Source organism: Dryobates pubescens, chromosome 6 (genome assembly GCF_014839835.1).
Source record: "Dryobates pubescens isolate bDryPub1 chromosome 6, bDryPub1.pri, whole genome shotgun sequence".
NCBI classification, from domain to species: Eukaryota; Metazoa; Chordata; class Aves; order Piciformes; family Picidae; genus Dryobates; species Dryobates pubescens.
The window spans coordinates 8,958,276-8,983,990 of NC_071617.1; the positions used below are offsets into that span (position 1 = coordinate 8,958,276).

Here is a 25,715-nt window from a genome sequence, read left to right on the forward strand (position 1 = left end):
CGGGCAGAACTAGGGGGATGAGGAGAAGCGTCCGCGCTCACCCGCCCGCCGGCAGCACGTGGGGCGCGAGACAGACGCGCAGCTTCCGCTTCTCCGGCACCGTCACCCGCCCGCGACGTCGCAGGCGTAGGGAAGCGCGGCTCCACCCCGTCGCCCACATGACGGTGCCTTCGCTAAACTACAGCTACCGGCATGCAGCGCTGCACCCGACTACCGGGGCACTGGGCACCTGCTGCATGCTGGGAGGCGTAGTCCCTTAGGAGCTCTGCGGAGCTCTCTGTATTGTCGGGAGTTGCTCGCCAGCCGATCGAGTTTCTCCTACTTTCTCACGGCGCTGAAAGCTCGTGCGTGCAGCGCTCTGCTTGGGGTCCTTGTCCTGCCCGGCACTCTGCTTCCCGGGCAGTCAACCGTTATTGTGGCTGCAGAATTTGCCCATAGCAGGCCTGGTCAAGGGCCATCCCAGTTCTTGCCCCAAAGCCTTTGAAATCTAGGTCATGGTACCAGTCAGAGTCCTGCCTGGTGAGTAACCCAAACAGGTGGTTCAGGCTCGGGAGGAAGAAGGCCAGCATTACGCTACAATTTCCACGTCACCCTCCCCAACTCGCCAGCCACAGCCAGCTCACGAAATCACATCGCAGATCTAAGGCGCTAACGATGCTTCCAGAGGGGTTTGACAGAGGGCTTGCCGACAGCAGCAACCGGACTTAACCCTCAGGCTTCCCGAGAGAGCTATCAGAGCTGCCTCACGTCCAATCTCCTACAGCATCAGGGTACGGCCTTTCACGATCACGATCAACTCACACCAGGTCAGCCTGCGGCGTTGAAACAGCCCAGACAGCCTGCTGCGGCCGCTCCCCTCCCCTTTCCACCCACCAAAGCATTTACAGGAGGGCCTGGCGACCACGGAGAACCCAGAGGCCGCACCTCCGGGCCGAAACCGCTCCACCCGCAGGGGAGGCGAAGGCGGGTGGAGCCCCGAGGCCGGCGCAGCTTCCCGCGCTCAGAGCCGAGCACCCGGCTCAGGGACTGGGCCGGGGGCGCGAGCGGCCGGAAAAGGGAGGGGCTAAGCCCAGGGGGAGGGGCGCTGCCGCCTCGCGCTGCTTGCTTTGGCGCCAACTGTTTCAGGTTGGGGGGCGGGTTTCGCTGACGGCGCGGCCGGGGCGCGCCGTGCGTCTGCGGTGGTTGGCTGCCGTTGTCGAGAGCCCTGCCCCCTCGGCGCCCGGCCTGCGGGACCACTGGCGGCGGCGGCGGCCACCTGCGGGGTGTCGCGGGCCGGGGGCGGCGGCTGACCGGTGAGTGAGGGTTGTAGGGCCGCGGCGACCTGCCCAGCAGAGCCTTCCTCTTCCTTTGAGTCCCGTCCTTTCCTCTCTCCACCACCGGCCCGGTGGGGGCTCAGTGGTGTGTCGCCCTGCCGTCCCGCGCGAGTGCCGCTTCCCTCCTCTGCCACCCGTGCGCAGATCCCGCCGCTCGGTTCGGCCCGATCTGGCTTTGCCCACTGCGGGACCTGCGGCGCCCTGCTGGCCTCTCCTCCTGGGCGCACTTTGCTCTCCCCAGTCCGCCGGCGGTTGCGGACGCGGGATGCCGCTCGTGCCGCGGCAGCGGTTGTGCTGCTCTCGGGCCGCGATCGGCCCTGACCCCCGACAGATCCTGGGCGCTTCCGCCGTGACAGGAATTGGGGCGGGAGCCCCTTCCCGCCCGTACAGGGAGGATGAGGCCTGGGGAATGGATGAGGGCCGCTGCCGCTGAACTGGCAGGCTGCTGCTCAGTGCCTCTGCTTGCACCCACACCCGAGCCTTTTTCTGCGCTCCGCTTTTCCATACAGTGGGTGCCTTGATGTTCCAGGCTACTGCTTTCGCTTCAGAGATGCTTGTGTATCAGTGTTGCAAACTTGTGTGCTCTTAAAGTCATTCTGCAATAGCTGCTGTGGCCCATACGGTCTGTCCTATGGCCGAGCATGACTATATGCATTGGTAGGCAAAATGTTTCTTGCCTGCCTCTGCTCGTTATTGCTTTGGCTGGTGGTGTCAAGCAGGGAAAGCTTGCTTTTAAACAGCTAGCAGAAAAGAAACTACAATTATCAAATCGGGTTAAGATATCCATTCAGATGGCCTATTCAGACAACGTAGTGCTTGTTTCAATACCAAAATGTCTTTATAGGATCTTTATTTATTAATATGAATAAAAGATACAGCTGAAGTACTTCAGCATACTTGTTTACAGTACAGGTAATGCATTACTTTTTGCAGTAGAGTTTTGCATTTGTTATCTTGATGTTGGAGTTTTCTCATTTTGGTGTTGGATTTCATTGAAGAGCAAAGTCTACAGGTAGCTGAGGTGTAATTAAAGTATTTCAAGATGCTTCTGTTATACGATGTTGTTCTGAAATTGTCAACCTGTTGTCTTTCCTCTGATGTTTTGCTCATAGATGGGGAAGCCATAGGGAGTTTGTATCATGGCAACAGATGAGGATGGACTAGGACTGTTTGCTATCCGATACAGCGGTAAGAAGTGTTGCATTACTTAGTGTTTCACAGTGAATTAAGGTAGGACAAATACTGATGTACTTCAACTGCAATTAAATGGCTGTGACATAGGATCATTATAAGATCTATTGCGTTTAAGTTTGGATTTTAAGCCATAACTGTGTAGTTTGGATTTCTGTTATGTTTTGAGGGGAGGTCTAGAACTAGTCTTTCCCTTCTGTTTTATGGTGTATAATTTAACCTCTGCTGTATCTTAGTGACGCATGTATTTTGACAGGAATATCATTCCTTTGTTTGCTATTCATGAGAGCAAATGCACAATCATCTGATATAGAACCAGTAATCAAAGTACTGTAACATTATTTCCAGCTCTGCTGTTAACTGATCTGATGTGTTTCTGTGAGATGCCCAGCCTCAGAAGAACTGTGAATATTTGTTGCAGAATTGGAGAGATTCACGTAGAAGAGATGAGAGTGATAAGGGGCATTGGAAAAAGGCATGAAGGGTGACCAAAGAGTTTTGAATGAAAATACTTTTACAGCACCAGTTAGAGTGTGAATAGATGGCAGTACTGAAACAGATTCTTTGAGTTATGATACAGGCTGTTACAATACTTCGTTTAGCAAAAGATGTTTCATTTAACCATACTGGGTTTGTCATACTAATTCTTCTGGTTTTCTTTCTGAGCTGCATAGCTTATGTATTCTCTGTGTTCTAGAAAATAGTTTCAAGTTCAGATAAAGTTGACTTATTTAAAGCCATGTAATTTGCTTCATGCACAATTCCTGTAATACTTAAGAACTGATCTTGCAAGACTGTTGTTGGTCTTTGGACTCTAAATGTCTTTTCTCCACAGTAGCAGCAGCTTGTTGGATAGAATTCCCCTGTCTTTTATTAGTCTGTGCTACTATTACTAGTCTCTGCTGGTCTAGAATGACAGCTATGCTTACTTTATAGAAAATTAGAGATTGGAGTTTACTAAATGTTTACTTTTGTCTTTGGTCCCTCTTCTTTAGCTGAAGCTTCCCCCTTCAAGGAAGGTGATGAGAGCTCAGTGGATATTTATGATGGCTTGGACAATAGTTTGACAGTTCCTGGTAGGTTAATTGCATCATGCTGCTTGGCTTCAAGCTTTATCGAGTCTGTGCTGCTTAGGCTGGTTTCAAGTAAAACAACAGTTAGTTTTAAGTTTACACTTAGCTGGTGTAAACACGTGTTTATGTGTTTCAGTACCTACTTGTTTCAATTCGATTTGATAGCTAACTTACATTATTTACCTGCAAATGAATTTGTATTTCAAAAGTATAGTAAATCAGGTTCTGTCAGTAATGCATATTTGGTGAATAAAGTACACAGAGTGATTTGAAGAAAATGCACTATTATCTAAATGATTGGGGTGTTGGGTTAAGTTTGGTTTTGTTTTCTTTCATTTCTTTGGAACTACAGCTATTTATTTATTTAACACAAGAAGCACAATGTTCAACCCCACACCAGCTCTGCAGTAACTCCATTGGACTCCAATCATAGAATCAGTCAGGGTTGGAAGGGACCACAAGGATCATCTAGTTCAAACATCCCTGCCATGGGCAGGGACACCTCACACTAGATCAGGCTGGCCAGAGCCTCATCCAGCCTGGTCTTAAACACCTCCAGGGATGGGGCCTCAACCACCTCCCTGGACAACCCATTCCAGGCCTTCACCACTCTCATGGTGAGGAACTTCTTCCTCACGTCCAGTCTGAATCTCCAGCTTCATTCCATTCCCCCTAGTCCTATCACTACCTGAGAGCCTGACAAGTCCCTCCCCAGCCTTGTTGTAGGCCCCCTTCAGATACTGGAAGGCCACAGTAAGGTCACCTCTGAGCCTTCTTTTCTCCAGACTGAACAGCCCCAATTCTTTCAGTCTGTCCTCATAGGAGAGGTGCTCCATCCCTCTAATCATCCTCGTGGCCTTTCTCTGGACACATTCCAGCATGTCCATATCCCTCTTGTAATAGGGGCTCCAGAACTGGATGAAGTACTCCAGGTGGGGTCTCAGCAGAGCTGAGTAGAGGGGGAGAATCACCTCCCTTGACCTGCCAATCAACTGATCTCTTTGTGAACGTGTAGGTCACTGGCATCTGAGTATTTCTTTTCTCAGTAATTATTTTTTTTCAAATGCAAGTATTTCCAGGGTGAAGTCTGGCCAAAAGCTGCCTGAGTTGTAGGATGCACGTAGTTCATTCTAGCTTTCTGCTATCTGTTTGCTCTGGAATTGTGGAGCTTCAGATCACTGCTAAAGTGATCTGCTTTGTAAATTAGACAGATTTACTGTGAGATTGACTTAAACAACTGACTAGATCGTCATAAAATGCACCCATCTTTGTTCTTAGCTATCCTGTACATATTTTAATTTTCCTAACACAGTTTTCAGTTGGACTTTAATATTCATTACCTTCCATGTAAATGCAAGTGCTCCACACAAAACTAACCATAAATATTGAAATTCAGAATAGGAATTTCTCCAGAAAAGGTCCCAGTTGTTTTTTTCTTCAGTGACAGAATGCAACCTGGCCAGTAAAAATCTTTACCTGATTGATTTTTCTTTCTACAGAGAATTCTGCTCGAAATTCCACACCAGCTGGAAACGGCTTGAATTTATTTGATGAGATACTAATCGAAGAAGGGACTGCAAAGGAAGCATCGTACAATGAGGTTTGTACCAATGTGATGTAAATAATTCTGGCGTTTTGGAGCTTTTTATGCCAAGTTTTCCTGTGTAAAGTGCAAAAACATGTCAGTATGCTCACATCATTTAAAAACCTTTTCCCTGGTTTCTGATAAGTAAAAGCAAGAGTATGCCGATAAACTGTGTCAACAAATTTATCAGAATAAGCAAATCTCTCACTCTGTGACCTGGTCTGTTCTCATTTAATGCCCTTTATATGGGGTTTCATGTATCAGCTGTATTCTGTTCCAGGTGTCTGGTAACAGAGCTAGTCTTGAGATTTCTCCCAATGAATTTTACTAGATTATAGCAAACAGATCATGGATTAATCTTATGTGTCATTCAAGTTTATCATTGAGTCTGAAGACAACCATGTAGTAGAAAACTATTCCTAACAAATCAACAGAACACTTAATTTGTGTAGCATCACCTGTTATGGCCCCTAAGACTCAGCTTAACTCACTTGAGCTTTGGAATAAAAGGAACGGACATCCACAGATACCATGTACTATAGAAGAAGCAGGATCCATACCCACAGGACTCTACTAAGCGACGGAAGTTCACTTTGAAAGTCTGAAAGCAGTTGACTCTATTAAGTATTACAACAGGGAAGTTCTCCGTTCTTCTGTGAAAGTTTTGTTGCCATCTACTTTTAAATAAGGGCTTGTGCCATAGGTATTTTGTGTAATTTTGTGATTTCTCCCAGTCCTTTGCAGCCTGTTTTGGCAGTCCAGGTTTGTGTGTAGTAACTTTTGGTTGTGCTTTTCCATACCTCTTCTGTATTATGTGAAATCTGAAGTCCTTGTCTGTGGGCTCTGAGAACGCCTGCTCCTTGGTAATGGTGTCTTCAGTTTCACAATACTGTGGCTTCCTGTTACTCTAGTCTGTTACTGTTGAGCAAGCACACATAGATTTATTCTTATTTGAGTGTTTGTGGTGTTTTAGAAACTTGTATACCTGTTTTAGAAACTTGTATACCTGTGGGAGCATACTGAAGCTTTTTGGTTTAATATATTACTTTTGGGGGAAAAAAAAAACACAGAGCTTTGTGGCATACATTATTGTGTTAACAAACTATAAATCTAGCTGAGTAACTCTTCTGTGTAATTAAGTCTGCTTCTGTGCTGTGAATTCTTCTCTCTTTGACAGTTGCAGGCAGAATATGGAAAATGTCAGCAGCAAATTAAAGAATTGATGAAGAAATTTAAGGAAATTCAGGCACAGGTACTGTAGTTCAAAAAGCAACATTGTTAAGGTTTATGTGAAGCAAACTGAATATTGCTTTGAGAGTTCATTTCATATGCTTGCCAGAATTGATCCATCCTGTGGATGGTTTGTAAAGCACCTTTGTAGGTGCTGGAAGCTTTTTCCACCTAGGATAGTTGCTAGGATAGCCTACTAACAAAATCAGAGGGTCAACTCGTTTCGTGATACTGCACACAGACTACAGTTGTTTAAAGGCTCTGTTCTCACTACTTAGTTAGAAAACAAGCACAACAAATGAAGAGTTATCTGAAAGGTGTCTAGTTCTCTTGGGTTTTTGTAAGAAATAGATCTTTAATGCACTTGAGAGAGGGTTTCAAAAGTACCTGACTTGTCACTAGAACTGGAAGAGTATGTCTGCGTTGCTTTGAGCATAGTACCATTCTGGTGAGGCTGAGCTGCTCTTCAGTTTGTGCTAGTATGCCCATGCTGTGTCATTCTAAATATCTAGATTATCATCTAGTTAGATGATTTTGGGCAATTCTACAGCACGCTTCTCTGTGTATCGCAGATCTAGTCTGAAAGGTTCTACACTTGGCATCTTTAAGCAGTGTTTCTGCCCTGTGACATTTCTGTATTGTTTTCTGCAAAACTTGTCTGCCTTTCTGAGCAGGCTTTGCTGAGGATAATCTTTTTAAAGGGCTATCTCTGGGATTGGCAGATAGGGTTCTAGATCACCACATGCAGAAATATTGAAATGATAGGGCACCCAAAGTTGGTTTTGATACCTTGAAAGAAAGACAGTTACCCTCTTCCTCTCATAGTGCTTAAAAGCTACATCTTTCATTGGAAACAGTGGCCAAGAAAGTAATAACTTGAGTAAAGCAATGAAGTGGAGGAGGGGATTAGAATTTTTTAGTTCTATGGCTTCTTGGTTTATGGCATATTTCAGTATTAATAAATTGTGTCCTTAAAACATCTTAAGTAATTACCAGCAACACAAACAGGAATATAAAAGTGTGCAATATTAAAAAAGCCCCAAACAAATAAACACGCTCACACCCCCAAAAAATAATCCACAACAAAAAAACTCCAACAACCACTAAACAAACAAACAAAGAAAACACCCCAAAAAAACCAAACACAAACCCCCTCTTTTGGATCTCTGTCATTCTGACTTCATTCTAGCTTCAAACAGTTTCTGTGTATTCTGCTGTCAGTTGGCATGCGATGGGACTTTTTCTAGTGGTTATCTTGGTACTGTTTTTCATTACCTGTTTGGGTGCCCAAGCTAATTCTCCTTTTCTCTCTCACTGTCTTTTTTGTACATATTTAAAACAGAATGTCATTCTACAGAACGAAAACCTAGCCCTCAAAAAGAATATTTCAGCACTTATCAAAACAGCAAGAGTGGAAATTAACCGTAAGGATGAAGAAATCAGTAATCTCCATCAAAGGTACAACCAGGCAGAATGGAAAACATACTTTCTGTCTGATCATATTTATATACCTGTAAGAAACATTTCTATGCATTTGAAGTAAAACTAATGAAGAAAACAATGACATAATAAACAGTTGTTAAGTTTCACAGTGGTACCATCAGAGGAAGTAAATATCTTTGCTTGATGAGGTCTTTGGTTTCTAATTGAAGAAAACAAGGAACAATCCAAAGGGTGACCACTTGCCTGAATTCCTTTTTGTTTGTTTTGTGGAATCACCTGTTCTTGATGGGGTTTCTAGCCATCTTGCATATTTCAAAACCCATAATATCTTACAAAATTCAGCTTCAGAGTTAGACTACTACTCTTCTCAGTTCCATAGAACTAGCCGAAGAGGCTACATAAATTTAATGTGGGAATCATGGTAATTATTAAACTTCTTATGCCTCTTTTTTTCAACCTGAAGCTGAAAGAAAGCATGAAAAAAAACTTAGAAATAAAAGGATGCACTGCAATTCAGCTTCAATTATGCTTAAATAAATTTCAGAATAATGCAACCTATTTTTTTTTGCTTTATAAACAGGCTATCAGAACTTCCCAATCATCGAAGTAGTTTCACCAGAGCATACCTTCCAGGGTCAAATAGTGGAAGATGCTCTGAGACGTGTAAAACTAAAGATTCCAAGTTCAGACCTTCTGATATAGGTGATGGTGTGAAGATGGAGCACAGAATTAAAAATGACTGTTCAAAGGATACACACCATAGTCACTCATCTCATAATGTGGACAATGGGAAGGCTGGCACCGAAAAAAGAAACACTCCATATTTGCCGAAATACCCTCCCGAAGAGCTCTGCAGTGATGGTACTCACACCTGTCCACCAAACCATGACCATGTTTCAAAAGACAAAGACAGCAGAAAGGAAAGAAAAGAAATTAAAAGTAATGAACAGTGCAGTCGGGGAAATGTCAACAAATACAAAAGAGAAGTACATCAGAGCACTGGAAACAGTGGTGATGGAGAAGAGGGGAATCCAGATCCTCAACAGAGGCTGAAAACCCTCTCAGAGAAGGCTAGTAAAAATGAGTTGCCACAAAAAAGTCAGAGTGTAAAACTCAAATGCAGTCCAAGTGTAGAAAGAAGAGTAGAAAGGAGTGTTTCTTCCTGGGAGAAACAAACTGTTGGTAAAGACAGATACCAAACAAGAGGTGAATCGTATGGTGATGAGAGATCACAAAATGTATTGAAGAAGGACATTAAAACCCATGATAGAGATGAAAAAAATGCTAGTCAAAAATCTAAACCAAATGAAAAGCTACAAGAGCAGGCAAGGAGGTCTGGTAGAGGGAGTAGTCCACACTCCAAGAATGAACATTCCAAGAGTCTTCATGAGTCACGTAAATGTCGCGTGGAAGAGTCTAGAAAAGGAAAAGACATTGACTGCAAGAGAGACAGGGGAACAAATGATCACACTCCTCGAGAGGGAAGGACTTCACCTTCGAATTCCAGCAGCAGAGAGCATAAATATGCACGCTTGAAGGAAAGCAGTGGTAGATATGAATGGGAAACAGCACATTCCAAATCAGAAAGACACAGAACTGAAGAAAAAAGGAAAAGAGACAGAGAGGATCAGGATGAAAATAGACATTTTAGAAATGAAAGAAAAGTTTTGAGAGAGGATTCTCACCAATCTGTGAAAGAATCCAAGAAAGGTACAGATGCTACAAAAAGTGAGAGAAACAAGTCCTATAAGTTAGTAGACACATCCAGAGTAGCAGACAGCTTGAAAGACCATAAAGCTCACAAAAGTAAAGATGATCGCACTGGGACAAAAAGGAAAGATTTAAAACTTAGCTTTATGGAAAAGCTAAATTTAACTCTTTCTCCTGCTAAGAAACAATGTCTCTCTCCAACAGATGGGCTTAAAGCACTTTCACAAAAGGCCTCTGATGAGGGAAATACAGAGCTCACACTGCAGGCAGAACTTTTGGATTCTGACCACCCTGTTAACTGTGGCCCCACAGAACAAATTAATTCAACTCTGCAAGTTTTGGACAGTGCAGCTCAAAGCAACATGGAACCAGCGCTGCCTGTTTCTGTCGATTCTGAAAATGAAGCCTTGAAAGTAGCCACAGCAGATCCAGCACAGTCTGAAGCATTGCCAGCAGTGGCAACTGATGAACTGAGCTCAGAAACCTTATCAGAAGCAGAAGCGGATCAGGTACCGCCCCAAGCCTTGCCAGGGACAGCAGAGGTACTAATTCCTGATGAGATGCAGGCTCAGACATTGTCTGAAGCAGCAGAGGCTTGTGATCTGGTTGCATCAGAAGCTGCAGCAGCAGTGACAGATCTGATTCACTCTGGATCTTTGCCCCTGGAGGTGGCAAGGAGCATGGCAGAGTGTGAAGACTTGCCTCTGAGAGTGGGTGTGATGCAGGGTGATGATGAACCAACAGCAGAAGTGGCACAATGTGAATCTGCCAATGAAAGTATGGGTGACCTTCCAGAGTCAGCAGTAGAGAAGAAAGAGGAACATAAGACATGGCTAGCTACTGACATAGAAAGCTCAGAAGACAAACATGGCTCTCAGAACCTTGTCTTGGATGACTTGGAACCCAAAAGTTCTGGTGATAAGGAGTCCCATGATGTTGCAGATGGTATTAGGGAAGCAAAACCAGACTCTTCATTGGAAGTAGTGAAGCATGTTGATCACTTGGCTGCAGAAAACATTGAGTGTCCCACTGAGGAAAAGAGTATCTGCAAAATTAATATGAATACATCTCAGTCACTTGACAGAGCTATGTTAACTGATAAGAGTGAACCATTAGTGGACCAGAATACTTCTGACCTGGAGCCAAACCTAACTGAAATCAGTACAGCAGCATCTTGTCTTAGTGGTGAGATGTATCCTAGAACTAAGGAGAGAGAAGCTAACCCAGTTGCTGTTGATGATGACAGCTCTATACTGAGCATTGATCTCAATCACTTGAGGTATTTTCCGAAGGCAATCAGCCCACTGAACAGTCCCATGCGCCCTTTGGCTAAAGCACTTAAGATGGAAAGTCCCTGCAAAGGTCTTGTGAAGAGTTACAACAAAGGTATTGTATATTCTAATTTCTTTTCTTCATAAAGACTTAGAAGATTCATTCAACTTCTAACTGCCTTTTTAAAAGTATTTGTCGTTTCCTAAGAACATTGGAGCGAGTCCAGAGGAGGGCCACAAAGATGATCCAAGGGCTGGAGCACATCTGCTATGAGGATAGGCTAAGGGAGCTGTGGTTGTTCAGCCTGGAGAAGAGGATACTCTGAGGGGAGACCTTACAGCTGCCTTCCAAGACCTGAAGGGATCCTACAGGAAGGCTGGAGAGGGAGTTCCATAAGGATGTCTAGCAATAGGATAAGGGGCAGTGCTTTTAAGCTGAGGGAGAGTATGTTGAGACTCGATCTTAGGAAGAAGTTTTTCAGTGTGAGAGAGATGACACTCTGGAATTGGTTGCCCAGGGAGGTTGTGGGGACATCCTCCCTGGGGCTGTTCAAGGCCAGGTTGGATGAGGCTTTGAACAGCCAAGTCTAGTTGAGAGGCATCCCTGCCCATGGCAGGGAGGTTGAGTAGATGATCTCTAAGGTCCCTTTGAACCTAAGCCATACTATGATTCTTTTTAATCTCTGTAGTCCATCTTGTTTGTAACGGAACCATGTACCAGTGCAGCCAAAATTGTACCCAACTGAACATTAATGCTATAAAAAATGGAATTTATCATTAGTGACAGATGGGTGGTTGAAATAAGAGTTATGTACTAACCTCTAAAAGAAAATGTATAGGTTTCTTAATTGCAATTAGTTCTGAATAGATCTCATTAAGTTTTTCTCTGAAATTGTAGAGGCAAAAGTTATTTAGGATCATGTTCTTTCAAGTATTCATTTATGAGAAAGCTGAAGAGAGTACCTGAGACTTAATTTCTAGGAATGTCAGATAAGAGAAGGCCGCACTCTGCATTTGAATGAATTTCACTGTGAATATATATTTGTATGTGTGTGTGTGTGTATATAAAATAATTATGAGTCACTTAGTGGGGAAAAAGTTGAACAAATAGAACATTAGGATTCATCATTAATGAAATAAGAGCCAACACCTAAATAAGATGTCAGGGAGATAAAATGCAAAGACAGTACACACAGGAAGAGAAAACAGATGATCAGTGTAAAGATGAACAGTTTAAAGCTGTTAGTTGTGTGAATTTAATTCTTCCTGTAATATCTTGCTGCAACTTCTAAAAAGTTTTCTTGGAAGGAATGGTAGAGTGGCATTTAAATCATTTTTCTCATGCTTCAAAACATAATCCTTAGGTTGTTTTGCAAATCTTGGCATAGTTTACTCTGGAATTTGGTCTCGTGTGCTTGAAATGGCAACTCTTAAGTGTGAATTGCTTTAACAGTTTATATTTAATTCCTGCAGTAGTTTATACTGAAATATCTGGGTAGACAGGAGAGCTTGGAGATCAAAGTAGAATCATAGAATCAGTAGGGTTGGAAAAGACCTCAAAGATCATTAAGACCAACCTGTCACCCAGCACATCATGACTACTAAACCATGGCACCAAGTGGCACATCCAATCCCTTTTTGAACACCTCCAGGGACGGTGACTCCACCACCTCCCTGGGCAGCCCCTTCCAATGGCCAGCAACTCTCCCTGTGAAGCACTTTGTCCTCACCTTGAGCCTAAACTTGCCTTGGTGCAGCTTGAGACTGTGTCCTTTTGTTCTGGTGCTGGTTGGGAGAAGAGACCAGCCCTCACCTGGCTATAACCTCCCTTCAGGTAGTTGTGGAGAGCAGTAAGGTCTCCTCTGAGCCTCCTGCAGGCTCAATACCCCCAGCTGCCTCAGCCTCTCCTCACAGGGCTTGTGCTCAAGGCCTCTCCCCAGCCTCATTGCCCTTCTCTGGACATGTTCAAGAGTCTCGATGTCCTTCTTAAACTGAGGGGCCCAGAACTGGACACAGTACTCAAGGTGCGGCCTAACCAATGCTGAGTACACGGGCAGAATGACTTCCCTGCTCCTGCTGGCCACACTATTTCTGATGCAGGCCAGGATGCCATTGGCCTTCTTGGCCACCTGGGCACAGTATTTTTCTAATTTTGTAGTGTTATCCTGAGTTGCTTCTTAGAGAACTCCACACTGTCCTGAACTTGCCACTAAGTTGGAAAGCAGTGATTTTTAGCTCTGAAGTTAGAAGGCTAGATGTCTTTGTGTTCTGCCTGATGATGTCAAATGTTCTGCATCACTTAAATCCACTGGCTGTGGCTTCTCCTGGCCTTGGAATTCAGTGCTCACCTTTCTACTGTTCTGCAGGACAGGAGTGCATATATTGATAGGCATTTTGACCACTTCCATGCTGTTCTTTGGTTTCTCAAAATGTCAAAGTGATTGGTTTGAAAAGGTATAAAACTGAAATAGAATGTTTCTGCTCCTGTAAAATCTGCATCAAGTCAACATTTTCAAATGTTGCTTTAAAGTGTTAATCACTACTACTTTTTTTTTTTAATTGAGCTCAATTTAGATACAATCTTTTTGAGCTTAAATGTTGGTTAGAGGTATTTAAGCAGTCTGCGTGCGATTGAACAGAAGAGTGTTTTATTATTGCCTGGAATTAACTTCAAAGCTCATTAATCAGTACATAGGCACTTCAGTGGAATTCTTGTACAGTGGAAATGAGCTTATCTTTTCATCTTTTGAAACATGCTGCTTGTAGCTAGCTGTAATAGCTGATTTTTCTTAGCAAAACGCCATTTGGGTTGAATTTTAAATCACTATTAAATGCATGTCTAATGCTATCTCAAAAAGATAAAACATGCAGTAAATTTATTTGTCAGGCAGAGTAAGGCATGCTAATTGGTAGAATTTTAGCCTTCCCCTTGCATACCTCATTCCTCTTATTCAGGAACTAGAAATTTTAATAGAATCAACAAGAACAAGAGGACACAGTCTCATGCTGTGTCAGGGGACGTTTAGGCTCGAGGGGAGGAGAAAGTTCTTCCCAGAAAGAGTAGTTGGCCACTGGAATGTGCTGCCCAGGGTGGTGGTGGAGTCACCATCCCTGGAGTTGTTCAAGAGGGGATTGGATGTGGCACTTGGAGCCATGGTTTAGTTAGTCATGAGGTGTTGGGTGATAGGTGGGACTTGATGATCTCTGAAGTCTTTTCCAACCTTATTGATTCCATGGTTCCATGATTCTAAAGGCTGGAAAAGACCTCAAAGATCATCAAGTCCAACCTGTCACCCAACACCTCATGACTACTAGACTACTAAACTTCCCTTGGTGCAGCTTGAGACTGTGTCCCCTTGTTCTGGTGCTGGCTACAACCCCCTCTTGGCTACAACCTCCCTTCAGGTAGTCGTAGAGAGCAAGGAGGTCTCCCCTGAGCCTCCTCTTCTCCAGGCTAAACAATCCCAGTTCCTCCAGCCTCTGCTTGTAGGGCTGGTGCTCGAGGCCTCTCCCCAGCCTCACTGCCCTTCTCTGGACACATTCAGGTATCTCAATGTCCTCTTAAATTGAGGGGCCCAGAACTGGACACAGTACTCAAAGGGTGGCCTAACCAGTGCATGTTGGGGAAAGCCTCCAGTTGAAATAAAAAAGCTTTTTCCACTGTTGTGCTTATTTACAGTGCTGGCAATCCAAAATGCATCAGAAACTGGAACAGGAGTTTTATCCTCTGTGCAGTGCCTAGCACTCTTCTTTGTTGTTGCTTAGTAAGTCAGTTTATTGGAAAACTCTGAAGAACCTTTTTAGCAAGCCCAGAAAAACATAGTTGGATGCAAACATGAATGGGTCATTTGTTCTTATAATTTCGGATTTTGTTGTAAAACTGTTAAAAGAAAAGCTACATAGTATACATAAATATTAATCCATAATGATGTTAAAATCTAGCTCGTGTGGTGGTCTGAAAACTTGTCTGAAAACTGTTAAAGTAAATGGTGCAAAGCTCATGGAAACTACTAGATTTTCCCATGTTTAGTGCTGGAATGTATCCAGAGAAGGGCCACGAGGATGATCAGAGGGCTGGAGCACCTTTCCTGTGAGGACAGACTGAGAGAGCTGAGGCTGTTCAGTCTGGAGAAGAGAAGGCTCTAAGAAGACATCGTTTTGGCCTTCCAGTATCTGAAAGGGGCCTACAAGCAAGCTAGTGAGGAACTTTTTAGGGTATCAGGTAGTGATAGGACTAGGGGGAATGGAGCAAAACTGGAAGTGGTTAGGATCAGATTGGGTATAGGAAGTTCTTCCCCATGAGGTTGGTGAGACACTGGAACAGGTTGCCCAGGGAGGTGGTAGAAGCCCAATCCCTGGAAGTTTTTAAGGCCAGGCTTGATGGGGCTCTGAGCAAGCTGATCTAGCATGAGGTGTTCCTGCCCATGGCAGGGGGCTTGATCCTTGAGGTCCCTTTCAGCCCTGACAATTCTGTGATTTGTAAGATAAAATCACTTTTCACACACACTCATGACGATGGAGTTTGGAATCAATACAGCTGATCAGTGTGATCTAGTATCGTTCCTTTATTGTTCCAGTATTGCAGGCCTATGGCACAGGCCTAAGGTATGAGTATAGCACAGTAAAGCATAGCATGGAAGGAGAAGGGATAGGAAAGGCAGAAGTGCCTAGCAAGGGAACTTCTACAGCTTATATAAACTCAGAGTGCCTTGTTGGCATGGACTCATTGGTTGCCTATGAGTGACCACACATCACACTATTATAGATTATTGGTCCAACTCCTGATGACATGTGAGGTTTGTTGATGCAGGTGCATGTCCTGTTGTCCCAAGATAACTTGCTGTGTTTATAACTACCAGTGCCTTGTTTTAGTTACATGCTGCAGGCACAGCACTGTTTGGTACACTGATAGCTGGCTGTGCACTTATGCTGAGCATGGCCTAGCACCATGTCAGGCACTAGGCCTGCACTGCCAGATTGCTCACACTGCTCGTCGCTGGCATTGCCTCACACACACACAAAATGTTGAGGTCTTACTTGCTTTCCAGTGCTCAGGAAAAGTCTTTAAACTAGCAGCTGCTGAAGCAAAATAAATCACCCAAGCTTATTAATGCTCAAACTTCTTGAGTTACTGCTGGCAGTTTCAAACAAAAGGTTCTGAAATGTTACTTTACAGAAGAGAATCTTCCAGGTTTTTCTGAAAGTGTCTGGTTTTATAATTGCCTTCTTTATGGTGATCAGCAAACTGTTTTCTTTTCATAGATTTAATTCCTGAAAGTACAGTTGTCGTCTGTCCTTCGAAGAATTTGTCAAAAGAGGTAAACAAGGAAAATCAAAAGCCAGTTAACATGTCTGATGAACATGTAGAGATGGAGTCCCAGCTGAGTATCTCTTCAGATGAAATAGAAGAAGGAGAAATCATAAGTAGTGATGAAGAGAAAGCTCAACCAGAAAAAGGCTCTGAAAATGCAAAGCCTTCAAACCCTAAAGTTTCTCCTAAGACAGGAAGTTGGAGCAGCAGTCCGCAGAATCAAAAGGGCAGAACTGTGCATTGCAGTGAAGATAATGGAAAATACGTTTCTGTGAAAGTAAGTACAAAGAAGAATGGAGAGAGGCATAAAAGTCAGAGTTTCAGATCTCCAAAGGATTTGAAGAAAAATAAAACAGTGAGCATTGCTTGCCTTGAGAAAATAGTTCATGTTATTGTTGAACCTTCAAATGTACAAGAGGTCATGCAGATGCTAAGAGCTATACGAAAACAAATGAGGAAAAATTATATGAAGTTCAAGGTGCACTTCCCAGTTCAGCACTTTCACAGAATTATAGAGTCTGGTATCATAAATTTTACATCATTGATAAAGTGCTTGAACTTTTCCAAGATGTCTACGTTAGGTGAGACCTTAAAATTGAATATCTGCGGTATTATAGAGTCCAAACTTAAGCAAATTAAAAAGCACGCCATAGTCGACCGTCTTTTTGAACAACAAGTCTCAGATATGAAAAAACAGCTGTGGAAGTTTGTGGATGAGCAGCTTGATTACATATTTGAAAAGATAAGGAGGATGATAATAAAACTGTGTGATGTGGGAAATGTGAGAAAGGAGAGCGAGGAAGGGAAGTTTGAAAAAGCCGGAAAGCAAAAACACAAGATCCATCACAAAAACGACGTGCAGAGGTCTAGAAAAAAGTCCCTGAAAGCCAGACCTCAGAAGCCTGAAGAATATATCCTTTCAAAGCAAATTGTGGATTCTCAGCAGCCTAAGTGTCACCTTGAGAAAAATAAAACAGATGCCCCAAAAGCTGCCTTTACGAAGTGTCTTAACTCCATTGATAACACGAGGAATTCCCAAACCAAAGTGCACCTCTCTAAAGAGAATCATTTGCAAGGCACTCTCACCCCACTGAAAGGGGCAAAATACGAAAAGGACAGATTCCAGCTATCCAGAGATGCTAGCAAGTCTGATCTTAGTTATGAGCTTCTCACAGAACAACAAGCCTCCAGCCTTACCTTTAATCTCGTGAGCGATGCTCAGATGGGGGAAATTTTCAAAAGCTTATTGCAAGGTTCTGATCTCTTAGAAAAAAATGGTGGCAATGTAGACCGACATGAGTGGGAATTCAGGACTCCAGAAAAACAGTTTTTAGACAGCCATAAATGCAAAGGTAATGCTGCTGGACTGGCACAGGAGATTGTTCCAAAGGAGGCATGTATGGACTCTCGACCAGTAGAAGACATTAACTGGCCTATTGTTTCACCTCTGAGAGCTCCTTCTTTAGGAGCTAGGCTTCAGCTACCTGTTGATCCAGATGTACTAGATGAGAGCTGCATGTTTGACGTTCCTACAAATGCAGCTTCATGTAAAGAGGATGAATGCAATTTACAAAAGAGTAAATCATTTGTTTCTTCTATCCTACTTGAAGATCTGGCTGTTTCCTTAACTATTCCTTCACCCTTGAAATCGGATGCTCACCTCAGCTTCCTAAAACCTGAGAGTAATTCTAGCTCAACTCCTGAGGGTGTTCTCAGTGCACATTACAGTGAAGATGCACTTCTTGAAGAGGAGGATGCCACTGAACAAGACATTCATTTGGCTTTAGAATCTGATAACTCAAGCAGTAAATCAAGTTGTTCTTCATCGTGGACAAGTCGGCCTGTTGCTGCCGGTTTTCAGTGTCGCCCCAGCCTACCAATGCAGGCAGTAATCATGGAGAAGTCCAATGATCACTTTATTGTGAAGATCAGGCGTGCAGTGCCATCTACCTCACCAGCAACTGATCACTTGGCTTCAGTGAAGGAGGTGCGGGCATCCTCAGCCAGGACTGAAAGAGCAGAAATGAGAAGTGGGGAGAAAGAAAAGGACTGTCAGAGTGCCATAGCAGCCACTGTGCAAGAAGGCATCAAACCAGAGCTGCATAAGACTAACTGTTTGTCTCATGTCACCACTGGCAAAGAACAAAATCCTGCCTTACCTCAGCCTCTGAAGGAGTCTCATGGTAGCATTGGGAAGGAAGAAACTGCTGGGTTGCTTGGACCCCATGGAAAGTTTTCAAACATGGAGAGCCACAACACTCAGAGCTTAGATGAGGGCGCTGAGCACTCTCAGGCACACAGATTGAAGGTATCTGAAAACATAAATGAAGTGGGTATTAAATCTCACTCTTCTTTTCCTGTTGGATGCAGTGTGGAGTCATACATAGACTTAACAGACAATATTGTTGGTGAAACATCATGTAGCGCAGTGGAATCCATGGCAGGCAACAGGGCTCAGGAAGCTTCTACGGGAAACTCGGAAGCCAGTGATGAAAAGGAGGAACTGGAAGAGTGCTCTGATGCATTTATAGACTTAACAGAAGAGCTTTCCAATGAGACTGTAGCAGGTGAATGTGATCTTGAAAAGAAATCCACTTCAAATACTGATGTAGGATGCCAGATAAGTACTGATGATAAACTGAGTAAAAAAAGGAAAAAGGAGGCTGTCGAAGAGAATTCCAACTCAAAACGGCGACGAAAAGAAACCGAATCAGCAGCTGAAGGGAGTGATGCAAGTGATGTGAAGTCTGAGGAGTTAAATTCAACACCCAAACAAAATTCCAGCAAGAAGAACGAGTTGCAGCAGAACAAAGACTCTCCTTCTTTCAAAGACTCTTCTCCTTTGCCTTCGACTGCTTCGTCACCTAGTCTGTATGCCAAAAACATCATTAAAAAGAAGGGAGAAGTAGTAGTTTCCTGGACGAGGTAATTTCTGACTTGATTTGTTTTGATTGTTTCAGGTTTCTTAATTATGTGATGCAGTGAGAAGTGTGAAGAAAAAGCTGTTTAGCTGATGGCCAGAATTATTCAGTAACTCTGTATCCTTCTGGAAATAGTAGAGTGATGTCCTGTCTATGCAGGATGTGAGAGTTGTGGGATGGCTTTGTGAGACTGATGTCTTCTCTTTAGGGTACCACTGAAAGGTGCCAAAGGGTATTTTATCCTTTTACTGTAACAGTTTTCTAGGGGAAAACAAGAAATGAACAAGTTTCATAGAATCCTATTAAGGATAATCATATAATTCATAATTAATATAATCCATATAAGCCTTTGGAAGAGAAAACATTTTAGTCATTTCTTAGGTAGGTTAAATCAGGTTTGCCTTGAAGAAGGAGCCTTCTGTATGTTGTAACTGCATCCATCATTTACTCAGCTGTCCCAAAACAAGTACTTTTTGCTTTTCTTTATAAAGCTTACATGCTGCTATATTGCACTGATTGTAGTCCTGTCCATTTCCTTTCCTGTGCAAAAATTCCAGCCAGGTAAGGGACTGAGGTCTTTGTTCCTGCAAAGCCAGGAGGCATCAGTGACTAGGTAAAAAAGAACAACTGAAGATTTCCCTCACTCATAGAAGGCAGGAGAGCAAACAGTTTTCAACTTTGGGGTCTACAATGCTCAATCTACAGAAATGTACTAGTGAAACATTCAGCCCATATATTCTGGGCCCATATATCCTGGGCTGCATCAAAAGATGTGTTGCCAGCAGATCCAGAGAGGTGATTCTGCCACTTTGCTCTGGTGAGACCTCACCTGGAGTACTGTGTCCAGGTCTGGAGCCCTCAATATAGAAGGGACATAGACCTGATGGAGCGGGTCCAGAGGAGGGTCAAAAAATGATCAGGGGGTTGGAGCACCTCTACTAAGATGACAGGTGGAGGGAGCCTGGGTTATTCAGCCTGGAGAAGAGGAGGCTCTGGGAACACATAATAGCAGCCTTCAAGGGGCCCTACGAGAAGGATGGAGAGAGACTGTTCACAAAGGCCTGTGAGAAACTAGAGAAGAACAGATTTAGATTGGATGTTAGGAACAGGCTCTTTACTATGAGGGTGGGGGAACACTGGAACAGGTTGCCCAGGGAGGTGATTGGGGCCCCATCCCTGGAGATATACAAGGTGAGACTTTACAGGGCTCTGGGCAGCCTGATCTAGGTGGGGATGTTCCTGCTGACTGCAGAGGGGGTTGGACTAGACGACCTTCAGAGGTCCCTTCTAACCCAAGATCATTCTATGATTCCAGTTAGTAGGGTGCTGGTGACAAATGAGATGTCTGTATGTATCAAAGAGATGTGCAAAGTTGTTGTGCAAAGTTATACTTACAAAACTGAAGTTGGCAGGTTTTGCTGTTCTTGCTGCAGCTTGATATAATCAACACTTCCTAAAGGGCCTCCTCAAATTTTCAGAACAGGCTTTCCTGAACTATAGTTCAGAGATAAATAAGTTTCTAGGTAGTATTTTAAAAGCAAATCAAGTCCTTCATGGAAAGAAAAGACTGAAAAAGCTAATAGGATTTTTAATGTGCACATCGGTGAGAACAGGAAGAAATTACAACAGTTTTCCTCATGGGGTTGGTGTGCCACAGTCTTTGTCTATCTTTGAACTGTGCCTTAAAAAAAAGAAGTTTATTTAAATAATTAGCCATTACATTTTTCTTTGAAATGGAGGAAATTAACTATAGTTTATTTGAATGTGGCAGGTTTAAACAAAGACACAGTAGCTACTGGATAATGGCTGCATCTATGCATTTACATATACCTAAGTTCATTAATGAGACAAGCAGCAAACTGGTGACACACTGAAGAATAGACTTCTGGTCCTTTATTTTCATGTGAGCAGTAGATGTGCTCTGTTGTATCAAGCCATTAGTAGAAGTCAAATAACTGTTTAATATTTGAACATCAGTGGGCTTGATGTGAAAGCTGGAGGTGGGGAGATTCAGGCTGGACGTGAGGAGGAAGTTCTTCACCGTGAGAGTGGTGAAGCCCTGGAATGGGTTGTCCAGGGAGGTGATTGAGGCCCAGTCCCTGGAGGTGTTTAAGACCAGGCTGGATGAGGTTCTGGCCAGCCTGATCTAGTGTGGGGTGTCCCTGCCCATGGCAGGGGGCTTGGAACTGGATGATCCTTGTGGTCCCTTCCAACCCTGACTGATACTATGATGCTATGAAAGCTGCTGCCTAGCCTTGCAGACTGAGGTGTATCCACCTACAGCTTCTGGCCCCTGTTGAATTTATGGGTTCTTTTTAATTCCAAGTATAAATGTCTGCTTTAAAAATCTACAGCTCTTTCTGATGACTTTGATTTGGAGCTAACTCTGTTGTAATACTCCTGCCCTTCCAAATAGGGTAGCACAATCTCCACTACCACTTGTTGCACTGTTACTCCGTGCTGGTAGTGGGGAGGATCTTCTATCAGTTAGTTCCTTGCTGCTGTTTGAACTCATGTTCTGTAGTTTGGAAGCCCCTGGAATTTTCTATATGCCTGGGGGGGATGGGGAGGGTGTTTTGTTTGTTTCTGTGCATCTACACACATATAAGGTACTCATTTGTTAACATTCGTTTTTGCTATAGAAATGATGACCGAGAAATTTTACTGGAATGTCAGAGAAAAGGACCATCAAGCAAAACCTTTGTGTCCTTGGCCACCAGGCTGAACAAAAGTCCAAATCAGGTAGGAACTGTCATTCTCAAATTTGATAAAAATGATGCTGCTACATTTATGAGTGGAGCTGAAGGAAAACCTTTGGAGATCGTCTGCTAATTTGGAATAGTTTTTTTCCCTTGTACCTTTTGTTGGGGGGTTCTTGACAAAAGAATCTTAGAGTCTCCTAGTTATTACTTCTAAAACATACACATTATAGGGATATTGTCCAGGGATTCTTAAGTACCTATTTGATTGATTGGTGCTTTAAAACTGCTGTGTCCAGTCATAAGCCGGGGACAAGAGGATTGTTTCTACTATTGAATCAGCACTTAGAAGGGCAATTTGAAGAGGCCCAAAGCCTGTGCACATATTTAATAAACTGGAAAAGGACTAAAATTAGAGCTGGAAAAAAGAACCAGGATGTTGCTGAAGGGACATTTTTCATTAAAATGTTTCCTTTTTTTCTTTAGCTAAGAAGCCTCAAAACAGACAGATGTCAAAACTGCTGCAGAGTGTTTCCAGAGATTTGCATGTAACTTTGTACTTGTCTTGAGTTGCTATCGTATCCTGCAAATCTAAAGTGGGAGATGTGCCCATTTGACAAAGTTAAGCAATCCTGCTTAACTTCTAGAATGCTGTGTTGCCTGATTACAGACTCTTTGTGGGGTTTAGAAGCTGTTGGTGTGGATGGTTGGATAAAATAGTGTTATCTCTGCATTTATGTCACTCTTGTCAGTTAATTGTGTTGGGGGTAGTAGATATTCTATATCAATATGTATATAGCAATAAGAAAGACTAACTTGCAATTGAATGAGATCACTGTGTGAGCTGTAGCTATGCTCAGCAAAAGGATGTCTCACTCTCATCTACAGACTAGTTTTGTAAAATCCCTAGTAGGCAGATTGCTGCATGATGAGCCATAAACACCTGAAGCAGCGGTTGTGTAAGAGGGTATAAAATAACCAGTAAACTCTGGGAGGTTTGGAGTACAAAATAAGCTTTTGTGCTTGTATTTGAATCCTACTCAGAGTTGTACTGGGTAAAATTCAAGTCTAATAGACTTTGAAGCCTTCATTTTTTTCCCCTCCTTCTTGTAAGGAAACCTGACTTTAAATCAGTAGTTGTCTGTAGCACACTGTGGTTAACCTGGAGGCTGTTTCAGATGTCAAAAGTAAAGGCAGACTTCCTGCATTGTATCTGTTTAGCCCTTATCTGGGGCTAAACTACAACAGTTACTCTGTCACCTGATGATCCCTCCTCAGCAGAGACAGGATATCAGGTCAAGGAGACTCAAAGGTTGAAATGAAAATGGATTTAATAAAATAGCCAAACTGGTACCAATGTCAATACAAGGTATTGACTGGCAAAGGTGCAGCAGTGCTCAAGAGCATGAAGAGGAGCAGGGTGAGAATGAGAGTTCAAGTAGGACGCTGTGCCAGGATTCTCCCTTCTTCTTAGCAAACTTCCCCCTTTATACTGAGTCTGGTGCTCATGGTCTGGGATACGCCTGTGAGCCAACTCCAGTCAGCTTTCTTGGCTGACTCAGAACTGCTGATGGCCTGCAGCTCATGGCTGGCCCAGGATTCTGTCTCAGCAAAACCAGGACATACATCCAATTAACCTGTTAATGGTGCTTCTGAAATGATCCTGCTAAAATTTGTTAGAAGCAAATAAAAAGGCAAGATAGTGGTCTTTTTTCCATTAAAAAAAAATGCTGTCAGATCAGTCTTAATGATATGTCTTTATTTTTTTTTGTGCTCCATTAGGTTTCAGAAAGATTCAAGCAGTTAATGAAGCTGTTCAAGAAATCCAAGTGCAAGTAAACTTACCACCAAGTTGCTTTCATGGTTACAGGGTTTAACTGTTACCAGCAATGATGGACTACAACCACTGCACTCATATGCTGGGATTAGTGGGAGTTATTCAAGTGAAAGTACTGAGTTTGGTAAATCTGATGCACTGTTAATTATTTACTCCCTTTCCATGGTTCCTCTGAAGTGGTTCATCAAAATAACTGAGAGGGAACTCTGCAAACAAACTGTTTGGGAAAGAATGAGCATGTACAAATAGAGCAGGGGTGACATCTCCTGTAGGTTAAATGTCTTCTATAAGCACAGACCAGGGTGTGGCATCAAGTGAAAATGGTGACTCTTGCTCAGCTTGTTGGAACTACCATTTTAATAAGTAAGAGTGCTTTGGAATCCAGCTGGTAGATAATCCTGGAGAATGAGAAGTACATTGTCTTAGTTACCTTGAAGCACATTCTCAGAAGGTAGCCTTCTCTTAAGGCAAGGCAATGATAGCAGTGATTCTAAAAGCTGCTTACCTCACAATTGGACTCTGATGGCAAGGTAGTTCTTGCTGCTTTGTCAGTTGTTCATAGTGGGCTTCAGGGAGGGGATCTGGGCTCTCTATGCATGGTTTATCTTCAACCTTAAGCCACTTCTTCATTGTCTTCAACATGTAAGCCATTTCTTAATGACTTCAGTGTTCAACAGGGATGAATTAAATTCTCTTTGAGGGTGCCCATCTGTCATCATTGACAGTGGGGAAAATCTAAGCCAGTTGTCTAGCCTAGACCCTCAGCTTTCTGTTTTTGAAGTCCTGTGAGTCCCAACCTTTGTGAAAGTGAAGCCAGCCATTAATGGCAGTGAAGTTTTTCAGTTTCTTTTAAATTGTGAAATGCCAGGTGGAGTATTCATTTTACAAAGAGCTGTCTTGTAATTAAAAACCATTTTGCAGTTCTGATGGCATTTAAAAATACTTAATATTGAATTTTGAGTAAGTGAGGAGGGGGTTTTCCCCCCCTGAAAAATGTCATTTTAATCTTTTTAACTTGGGAAAGACAAAACATTGTTTTTCTGCTGCAGATTACACCTGGGAAAGGTGCTTAATTTAGGTCCTCACAATGAATATTCTGCTTTGGTTTTTAAAACAATAATAAAGTTGACTATATTTTTTCCTCCCAGAGTTAATTTAGAAACAGTCCTTTACAGTTCCATGAAATATGATTTTATGCTTATTAACCAGGAGAAAACTTTCAGTAGCAACAAGCCATTTCCAAAGCTTGTCAGCTTGGCATGTTTTGACAGCCTTTGTATCTATCTTTACAAATTGTTTGGTACATTAAAAATTCATTATGCTCTCCTTTAAAGAACTCTCAGAACTGCTTCCAGTTGAACCAGGACATACTCAAAGTGTGCATGTATATGTATACATGCTCACACTCACATCTCATAGGTATGGCTGCTTTATCTCAAGTTTCTTAACAGGTATTTTCTGGGGTTTTTTTCCTTCCCCCTGAGGAACATTCCTGGAAGTTGCACTGGTTTTTGTGTTACAAGTTCACTGATATTCCAGGGTTTGTTCTTTGCTGAGGATCAGAATTGCTGTAGTCTTTATTCAGTCAGAATATGTACTGAGTTTAGTTAGACTTTAAGAGCCCCACCTAAGTGCACTGCCTTACAGCATGGATTAAATTAAGGGTTGGTTTTATTCCAGAATCCAGTGCCCAGTTCTTCCATTTCAGCGTAATGGGTTTTTGCTTCCTCTCCAACTAATGAAACAGACTTCTCATTCTAATAAGCCATCAGATAATTTGTTAGTAGTGACTTGCCACTGACACCACTGAAGCACTGTAAATATGACCAATGGAGTGGGTTGTCATGCTGCCAAGCTGTGCATCATCCTCATTTTAGGCAGTGCTCTGGAAACTGTTACAAGAAATTACTTGAGTGGGTGATGATGTCAGCTCTGGCAGTCTTCCATGCTAGCATGCTTGCTTCAAAATGTTTGCTTCTGACGACTGTCATCTTCCATGCTATGCCAGGAGCACCTAGGGATTGCAGTGGGGGGTTGGTATACCCTACCCATGCCTGTTCTTTAGAAACATGTGTGACAGTTGTTTGCTCATTGGAGATTTATATCTAACTGTTCTCAGCGTAGTCAAGTT

The 25,715-nt window shown here is 43.0% G+C and overlaps 1 protein-coding gene across 1 annotated transcript; it reads left to right on the forward strand.

Moving 5' to 3' along the window:
- Positions 1-1,188: 1,188 nt before the first annotated feature.
- CASP8AP2 (caspase 8 associated protein 2) lies at positions 1,189-24,551 on the forward strand. Its single transcript, XM_054162583.1, has 10 exons — positions 1,189-1,292; positions 2,426-2,501; positions 3,500-3,580; positions 5,077-5,177; positions 6,340-6,414; positions 7,735-7,850; positions 8,416-10,931; positions 16,079-19,052; positions 21,691-21,790; positions 23,530-24,551. The coding sequence occupies exons 2-10, from the start codon at positions 2,453-2,455 to the stop codon at positions 23,584-23,586; spliced, it is 6,069 nt and encodes a 2,022-aa protein (XP_054018558.1). The 5' UTR covers positions 1,189-1,292; positions 2,426-2,452; the 3' UTR covers positions 23,587-24,551.
- The last annotated feature ends 1,164 nt before the right edge of the window (positions 24,552-25,715 follow it).

What these genes read in the sequence shown, in the direction of transcription:
- CASP8AP2 (XM_054162583.1), top strand. Translation starts at nt 2,453, where the DNA reads ATGGCAACAGATGAGGATGGACTAGGACTGTTTGCTATCCGATACAGC. An exon ending in GTTTGCTATCCGATACAGCG is followed by an intron (nt 2,502 to 3,499) that starts GTAAGAAGTGTT and finishes CCTCTTCTTTAG; the next exon opens with CTGAAGCTTCCCCCTTCAAG. An exon ending in TTAAGGAAATTCAGGCACAG is followed by an intron (nt 6,415 to 7,734) that starts GTACTGTAGTTC and finishes TATTTAAAACAG; the next exon opens with AATGTCATTCTACAGAACGA.